This window comes from Mesocricetus auratus, unplaced genomic scaffold (assembly GCF_017639785.1).
Source record: "Mesocricetus auratus isolate SY011 unplaced genomic scaffold, BCM_Maur_2.0 contig_8099_pilon_obj, whole genome shotgun sequence".
Taxonomy (NCBI): Eukaryota; Metazoa; Chordata; class Mammalia; order Rodentia; family Cricetidae; genus Mesocricetus; species Mesocricetus auratus.
Genome location: NW_024433849.1, coordinates 37,734 through 47,285, shown reverse-complemented (window position 1 = coordinate 47,285; position 9,552 = coordinate 37,734). Strand labels below are relative to the sequence as shown.

General features: G+C 37.9%; 1 protein-coding gene across 1 annotated transcript; it reads right to left on the bottom strand.

Moving 5' to 3' along the window:
- Window positions 1-673: 673 nt before the first annotated feature.
- LOC121138522 (olfactory receptor 4K15-like) lies at window positions 674-5,097 on the bottom strand. The gene is given in 4 exon segments (XM_040741207.1): window positions 674-1,564; window positions 1,567-1,857; window positions 2,397-2,522; window positions 3,601-5,097. Coding segments are annotated over 2 exon segments (972 nt in total). The 5' UTR covers window positions 1,829-1,857; window positions 2,397-2,522; window positions 3,601-5,097; the 3' UTR covers window positions 674-854.
- Between the last annotated feature and the right edge of the window lie 4,455 nt (window positions 5,098-9,552).

The following is a 9,552-nucleotide window of genomic DNA, read 5'->3' as shown; positions in this document are numbered from 1 at the left end:
GTCTGGGGTCCATTCGTTCCCCCTCGGAAAACAGTGAATTCTAAATAATGGAGAATTCCAGTAACATGGCAATTAGAAAATGGTAATGGCTACTGGTTCTTATAAAGTGTCAGTAACATCTAAGGATGTCTTTTTCAAGCAGCATTAGGGCTTTGCTTACAACATGCAAGATTCTGGTCTAGGAGTTGATGATCTTCATAAACTCTTTGGCTTTTCCAAGGAATATGTTCTTGTCCTTACCTATTGCAACTAAGTTCCATTTAATTATATTCCTTTGTACATAAAACCCAAGTGTTGTGTGACCTGGTACAGACAAGTAAACTCTGTGCCAGGACGCATTGCATGCAAAGTATCACAGGTATTTACTGCCAGTCAGCACATGGTGTTCACAATGAAGCTGCACTGTGGCAGGAGCTAAATGGACATAGAACTAGAAAAAGCAACAAGTACTCATCACTCTTGTTTGTTGTTTGAAAAGCTGGATTTATAAAATCATTCCTTTCTTTATAAACAGTGAATTTACTTGAGAGATTGAATATAAACTATATTTTCAAACAGTACAAGACAAAATGTAATTATAATTCAATAAATTATATAATTTCCTTCACAAAAGATCTAACATTTTCTTTTAAAACTATATGAATTTGAAAACAGGAAAAAACAACAGCAAAGAACAACATAATTGAAAGAAAAATTTCTCACAAAATGTGTTCTGCTTATTACAATTGTAGTGAGCCTATAATTTTAAATATCTCCACATGTTAAATGACTACCCTTAGAAACAGCAGCAATTCAATTATGGAACTGTCTAGGGAAATTGTTTCTTTAAAAAAAACGCTGCCAGTCCTGTAATCCTACTTTGCTTCCAGAATAAGAACATTTCTAATCTGTGCAGAAACCCGTCCACATTTCAGATAGCGACTCTTCAGCTTCGACATAGCTCCTTTTACTTCTTTGTTTCTCAAGGTGTAGATAACAGGGTTTAATATGGGTGTAAAGATTGTATAGAACACAGCAAGGACTTTGTCAACAGAATAGCCACTAAAGGGCCACACGTAGATGAAGATGCATGGTCCAAAGAAGAGTGTGACTACAGTGATGTGAGCAGTGAGGGTAGAGCGGGCCTTGGCCATGCTAGCAGAGGAGCGATTCCTAACTGTAACGAGAATCACAGTGTAGGAGACAACCAAGAGGAGAAATGAACTCATGGAGAGAAAGCCACTGTAAGCAACTATTAGTAAGCTGACAACATAAGTGTCTATGCAAGCTAGCTTTGTCACTAGTGGGAGATCACAGAAAAAACTGTCCACGTGGTTAGGACCACAAAATGGCAAGTTAACAGTGAATGCCAGCTGGCTAGTTGTATGGATGAAACCCACACACCAAGGAATGATGACTAGAATAATACACACACGGCGACTCATGATTGTCATGTAGTGGAGGGGCTTGCATATTGCAACATAGCGATCATAAGCCATGGATACAAGAAGTACCATCTCACCACCAGCAAAGAGATGAACACAGAAAATCTGAGCCAAGCAGGCTTCAAAGGATATAGTTTTTGTTCAACCAGAAAGTCAGCAAGCATTTTAGGTGTGGCAAAAGAGGCCACACATATATCTATAAAAGATAAGTTAGCAAGCAGAAAGTACATGGGGGTATGAAGTCTGGAGTCTAAAGTCACTGTGAGGATGATGAGGAAGTTGCCCAGCAGGATTGATAAGTACAGCAGTAAAAATATTACAAATAGGAAAGGTTGGAGCTCCTTTGAACTTGACAGGCCCAGCAGCACAAACTCTGTTACCCGAGAGTAATTTGTTTCATTCATTGATCTTGGGATAGTTGATCTTCAGTTGTCTGAATAGAAGCAGAATATAAATCAATCAATTAAATAATTTGGCTTGCTTTCTCAATTACAGTTCATGTTTCATAGATTATACTTTTTATGTTTTCTACTCATGGAGGCTTTTTTGAGTTATTCAAATTTACATAAGTAATGCCATAAAATGTTTGTTTTCATCAATACAGAATTAATTTATTACAGCCATGTTGTTAACACATTTAATTTAATATGTATGCCAGACAAAGAAGGCAATAGATTTTACTAATTTCTCTAATGATGAAGAGATCGATACACTGGCCTATAATCCTTATGGAAGCAGATAAAAACAATCTAAGTATTCTATAACAATGCATAGCACCAGGCCTTGTGAGAATCAACACTTTTGTGCTCATGAACTTGGGAAATAAGAAAGGGCCTTATATAGGAAATAAAATACAGCTCGAGTTCATATTCCTACTGCATTTATTTCATACACTGAGAAACTTGGTTCTAGGTTTTCCCAAAGTTTTCTAAGAGCCCAGAATCTAGAAACAGTGGCAGAAATCAACTTTACCAGAGACTCGGAGGAATTATTGGAGGTTAGTTCTTGCTTTGATCTATTCACATGTCAGAATCATAGATGTCTTATTGGGCATCGACAAGGCCGTGACTGTATCTTTTAAATTTTGGGCTTTTTATCCTGGAATATTAAATAGTTATGAGATTATCCAAAAACATTCCAAACTTGCCTCTCAATTGGTTATTTATGTGAGGACTCTATGATTTCTAAGAATTTGAAATTACACCTAAATTATAGTCTATCACATTATTAGATTAGACTGATTCTAATTTATCTTTTTACTCTAATTCAACCTAAACTTTTAACTGTAAATTTTTTTGCAGTTAATATTTGACAATTTTACACCGCCTTTCCTAACTCATACTAAAATTTGTTTCCAATTAGATGTGTTCATGTAAAACTTATTTTCTTGTCTTATAATATTTAAAAATGAATCCATGCCTGCTGACTTTGGGAAGGTAGAATGATTTCATGTGCCTGTTGTTTTAAATTTTAATGTATAAATCGTTCTACAATACTTACTACTCAGACATTAGAACTCACAGATGAAGTGAGGAAGAATATGTAGTTTACATGAGTCACAAAGATTTTTGTTTCTTGGGTGCCCCGTTGACCAAGTTTCAAACCATTCTGACCTTTTACTTTCTAACTAAAGGCAGATCAGGCATATCAAGATTATGGCTATTGTACATATATTAGTGCATTGTCTGGATAAATACAGAAACAAAAACATGTTGCTCACCTAATGTTAAATGGAAAATGTGTAGTTATCCTATAATCTACTGTAGTCATTAACTATTGGAATGGTTTAGTTCTTATATAGCACTATAGAAATAACAAAGTTTAGCTTTATAAAAAGAGGAAGAAACAGGTTGTGTCTGAAGTCACAAGGGACTACTTTCTAGTAGATCAGATCTAGCTGTATGTGGTGATTCTAAAGAGCTGGGGGAGCACTTGGATAGACAAGATCTGAAATAGGGGAAAAATTTAAAAGAAGTTTCAAAACAAATATTATATTTAGAATTTACAAAGAACTTAGCCTAACTCTAAATACTTGCTGCCTCTTTTCACAATACTAAATTAAATAACCATGAGTAACTTTCAGAATCATTAAGAAATTATCAACTATGACATGTCACCAAGATTGACATTTCTTGATCTGCATTGCATAAGTAAGTGCATACATACATTTACTTACATCTCTTAAGAACATGTATCCTCACTTATCTCATCCTATAGGTCCAGAAACCAGGGATCTTCTTTGTAAACACCAAACAAGCACAGCACAATTCTGCAGGAACCAATATATAGGTGACAAATACATTCCTCACCTCTATCACTTTGGAGTGCTACTGTCATCAACACAGAGATATATAAAAAGACATTGTAATGTTTAGAAACTAATTGTGAACTGACGTCACTGGAGTGTAGTGACCAAGAGACTCTCATGAGATTTGGGATCACAGAAATTGCCTCCATTAGAGATAATTACATGAGAATATTTGTTTGCTCACAAGATCAAAACAGATTCCACAAATGAAATAAGAAGTGCAACTAAAAACATGATTTATTTTATTATAAAACACATGACATGGTGGGGGAAATCAAAGTAATTTTCTGGTTAGTTCATTACTCTTCAGGACTGCTATATACAATCATCAGTGAGAGTGTCAACACTTGGTAAGAATCCATGTACCTTTTCATACTATGAGCCAACAAAACCTTGACATATTAATTCTTAGAAGCATATATATATTTGGTTTCTAAGGCAAGGATTCTAGGTTAAGGCATTAGAAACTGTTTGACCATAGAAACACACTGTGTCCAACGGGAGCTTTCTGCTAAAATGGATATATAATTGTTCTGTGACTTTTCCTGGAGTGACATGCGCACACTATTCACCATAGATACTCCAACATCAGCATACCAAGGAAATATTATACCTGAGTCTAGGTTAATGAACCAATGAGCTCAACAGGGTCACTTACAGGAGCATGGGCCAGTTGAAGGGGGCTGCACCAATGCAAACCCCATCCCATCATGGGTGAGAACTCATGAAAGCTGTGTTCACGAAGTTTCCTGCATAAATTGCAGGCAGTTCACCAATTCACAAGTTTTCCTTTCTTCAACAACTGTTACATACTATCTTGGGACCTTGTGAATTTTTAAATTCCAGGAGTTTTATGAGTTTCAGGCTGTGTGTTTATTTCCTCAAATACCTTCCTGCCTTCATGAGGGGAGGTATGAGTTCAGAAGAAACAGCTATACAAAAAGGACCTGACAATTTTTAAAAGTTACCTTAAGTTCTTACAAAAACCATGTTAAGTGAAGATCAGATTTTCTTCTCCTAAAAGTAATATTCATTTGAGGGTTGGGTAAAAGACAAATATAGACTCTTGATGCCTGAATTGATATTAATCCACTTGTTCTATAACCCAAGTCTATAGAGCACATCAGCCATCTCTTGAAGGATTTTAACTTTGAATGGTATAGAACACATCTTCCAATTCCTTGTCCAATGTACTTCCAACTCAACTACATGTGATCTCTCATAGGGAGGAACACTGTGAATTTATGAGCTAAACGGCTTCTGTATTTCACCCCAAATTTACATGATAAGAACATCTGAATCATCTTTTTCACCAATACATTCAAATATCATTCCTTAATATCTCTTCCAACCTTCATTCTGTAGGCAAATATTTAAACACACACACACACACACACACACACACACATACACAAATATCCATATATGAGTGAGTACATACCATTTTTGTCTTTTTGTGACTGGGTTACCTCACTCTGGATGGTTTCTTCTAGTGTCATCCATTTGCCTGCGAATTTCAAGATTCTATTGTTTTCTCTGGTGAGTAGTACTCAATTGTGTAAATGTACCACATTTTCTCCATTCATTCTTCAGTTGAGGGGCATCTAGGTTGCTTACAGGTTCTGGCTATTACAAATAATGCTTCTATTAACATAATTGAACAGACATCCTTGTTGTGTGAATGTGCAGCCTTTGGGTTTATGTCTAAAAGTGGGATTGCTGGATCTTGTGGTAGACTCATTCCCATTTTCCTGAAGAATCGCCATACTGATTTTCAAAGTAGATGTACAAGTTGGCACTCCCACCAACAATGGAGGAGTGTTCCCCTTTCTCCACATCCTCTCCAGCAGAAACTGCCATTGGTGTTTTTATTTTAGCCATTCTGACAGGACTAAGATGGTATCACAGAGTTGTTTTGATTTGCATTTCCCTAATGACTAAGGATGTTGAGCATGTTCTTATGTGTCTTTCAGTCATTTTAGATTCCTCTATTGATAATTCTCTATTTAGTTCTGTACACCACTTTTTTTTTTTTTTTTTTTTTTTTTTTGGGATGAGTGAATATTTTTTTTTATTATATTAATATTTTTTTTATTTTCCATTTTAAATTTAGATAAGAAACAAGGTTGCTTCACAAGTCAGTACGAGGTCCCTCTCCCTTTCCCTCCCCTCCTCCTGTGCCCTCCCCCCATCCCCCCCCGTTATCCCCTCATTCCCCCAGGGAGGGTGAGGCCCTCCATGGGGGTGTCCATAGTCTGTCATTTCATATAGGGCAGGGCCTAGACCCTTCCCCAAGAGTTCAGGGTGAGAGTGCACCTCACATTGTTCTATGGGAGTCCAGAGACCGTGTGTATACTTGGGATGGGTACTGATCTGCTGTCCAAGGCTCAATAGATTACCTAGGCCTCCTCACTGACACCCAGATTCAGGGGGTCTTGATCAGTCCCATGCTGGATTCCCAGGCTGATGCCTGGGATTCAAGAGTTAACCTTTGTCTGGTCAGCTGTTTCTGGGGGTTCAACCAGCCCAGTCTTAATCCCTTTGATCATCAGTCCTCCCTCTCTGATACTGGCTTTCTTGAGTTCAGCTCAGTACTTAACCAGCCAGTAAATGAAGTTTCTGTTTCCCAGACTCTCTGGCAATAGGATTGTAGGCTGGCACTCCCCAGATCTATGTCTAAAATCCATATATGAGAGAGTACATGCCATGTTTCTCTTTTTGTGACTGGGTTACCTCACTCAGGATGGTTTCTTCTAGTGTCATCCATTTGCCTGCGAATCTCATGATTCCATTATTTTTTTCTGCTGAATAGTACTCCATTGTGTAGATGTACCACATTTTCTCTATCCATTCTTCGGGTGAGGGACATCTAGGTTGCTTCCAAGTTCTGGCTATTACAAATAAAGCTGCTATGAACATAGTGGAACAGACATCTTTGTTATATGAATGGGCATCTTTTGGATATATGCCTAAGAGTGCAGTTGCTGGGTCTTGTGGTAGGTTTATTCCCATTTTTCTGAGGAATCTCCATACTGCTTTCCAAAGTGGCTGAACCAGTTGGCACTCCCACCAGCAATGGAGGAGTGTCCCCCTTTCACCACATCCTCTCCAGCATAAATTGTCATTGGTGTTTTTGATTTTAGCCATTCTGACAGGAGTGAGATGGTATCTCAGAGTTGCTTTGATTTGCATTTCCCGGATGGCTAAGGATGTTGAGCACTTTCTCAAGTGCCTCTCAGCCATTTTAGACTCCTCTATTGAAAACTCTCTATTTAGTTCTGCAGCCCACTTCTTAATTGGGTCCTTTGCTGTTTTGGAGACTTGCTTCTTGAGTTCTTTGTAAATTTTGGAGATCAACCCTCTGTCAGATGTGGGATTAGTGAATATTTTTCCCATTCTGTGGGCTGCCTTTTTGTCTTGCTGACTGTGTCCTTTGCCTTACAGAAGCTTCTCAGTTTCAGTAGGTCCCATTTATTAATTGTTGATCTCACTGTCTGTGCTACTGGTGTTATGTTCAGGAAGCTGTCTCCTGTACCAATTCTTTCAAGGGTACCACCCACTTTCTCTTCTAAGAGGTTCAGTGTGGCTGGATTTATGTTGAGGTCTTTGATCCATTTGGACTTAAGTTTTGTGCATGGCGATAAACATGGATCGATCCGCATTTTTCTACATGCCAGTCTCCAATTATGCCAGCACCATTTGTTGAAGATGCTTTCTTTATTCCATTGTATATTTTTAGCTTCTTTGTCGAAGATCAGATGTTCGTACGTGTGTGGGTTAATACCCGGATTTTCAATTCGATTCCATTGGTCTGCCTGTCTATTTTTGTGCCAATACCAAGCTGTTTTCAGGACTATAGCTCTATAATAGAGCTTGAGGTCAGGGATAGTGATGCCTCCGGACGTTGCCTTGTTGAACAGGGTTGTTTTGGCTATCCTGGGTCTTTTGTTTTTCCATACAAAATTGATTATTGTTCTTTCAAGGTCTGTGAAGAATTGTGCTGGGATTTTAATGGGGATAGCATTGAATCTGTAGATTGCTTTTGGCAGGATTGCCATTTTTACTACATTGATCCTACCTATCCAAGAGCATGGGAGATCTTTCCATTTTCTGAGGGCTTCTTTAATTTCTTTCTTTAAAGATTCAAAGTTCTTACGATACAGGTCTTTCACTTGTTTGGTTAGCGTTACCCCAAGGTATTTTATGTTGTTTGTGGCAATTGTAAAGGGTGATGTTTCTCTGATTTCTCTTTCAGCCCTTTTATCATCTGTATATAGTAGGGCTACTGACTTTCTTGAGTTGATCTTGTAACCTGCCACTTTGCTGAAGGTGTTAATCAGCTGTAAGAGTTCCCTGGTAGAGTTCTTTGGGTCACTGATATAAACTATCATATCGTCTGCAAACAGTGAAAGTTTGACTTCTTCCTTCCCAATTTGTATCCCCTTGATCCCCCTTTGTTGTCGTATGGCTATAGCTAGAACTTCAAGTACCATGTTGAAAAGGTATGGAGAGAGTGGACAGCCTTGTTTTGTTCCTGATTTTAGAGGAATTGCGTTGAGTTTCTGTCCATTTAGTTTGATGTTGGCTGTTGGTTTACTGTATATGGCTTTTATTATGTTTAAGTATGTCCCTGTTATCCCAGATCTCTCCAAGACCTTTATCATGAAGGGATGTTGGATTTTGTCAAAGGCTTTTTCAGCATCTAGTGAGATGATCATGTGATTTTTGTTTTTCAGCTTGTTTATATGGTGGATTACGTTGATGGATTTTCGTATGTTGAACCATCCCTGCATCCCTGGGATGAAACCTACTTGATCGTGGTGAATGATTGTTTTGATGTGTTCTTGGATCCGATTTGCCAGTATTTTATTGAGTATTTTTGCATCAATGTTCATGAGGGATATTGGTCTGAAGTTCTCTTTCTTGGTTGTATCTTTGTGTGGCTTGGGGATCAAGGTTATTGAAGCCTCATAGAAAGAGTTTGGCAAAGACCCTTCTGCTTCTATTGTGTGGAACACTTTGAGAAGAATTGGTATAAGCTGTTCTTTGAATTTGTGGTAGAATTCTGCACTGAGGCCATCTGGACCTGGACTTTTTTTGGTTGGGAGACTTTTGATGACAGCTTCTATTTCCATAGGGGTTATAGGTCTATTTAAATTGCTTATCTGTTCTTGATTTAGTTTTGGCAAATGATAGCTGTCCAGGAAGTCATCCATTTCCTTTAAATTTTCGAATTTTGTGGAGTACAGGTTTTCAAAGTATGACCTAATGATTCTCTGGATTTCCTCAGAGTCTGTTGTTATGTCCCCCTTTTCATTTCTGATTTTGTTAATTTGCGTGTTCACTCTCTGCTGTTTGGTAAGTTTGGACAAAGGTTTGTCTATCTTGTTGATTTTCTCAAAGAACCAACTCTTCGTTGCATTGATTCTTTGTATTGTTTTCCTGGTTTCTACTTTGTTGATTTCAGCCCTCAATTTGATTATTTCCTGGCGTCTACTCCTCCTGGGGGAGTTTGCTTCTTTGTGTTCTAGAGCTTTTAGCTGTGATGTTAATTCTCTGGTATAACTGTTTTCCTGTTTCTTCATGTGAGCACTTAGTGCTATGAACTTCCCCGTAGCACTGCTTTCAAAGTGTCCCATAGGTTTGGGTATGTTGTGTCTTCATTCTCATTGAGTTCGAGGAAGTCTTTAATTTCTTTTTTTATTTCCTCTTTGACCCAGGGATGGTGCAGTTGAGCATTATTCAATTTCCATGAGTTTGTAGGTTTTCTGCACTTTGTGTTGTTGTTGAATTCTAATTTTAAGGCATGGTGGTCTGATA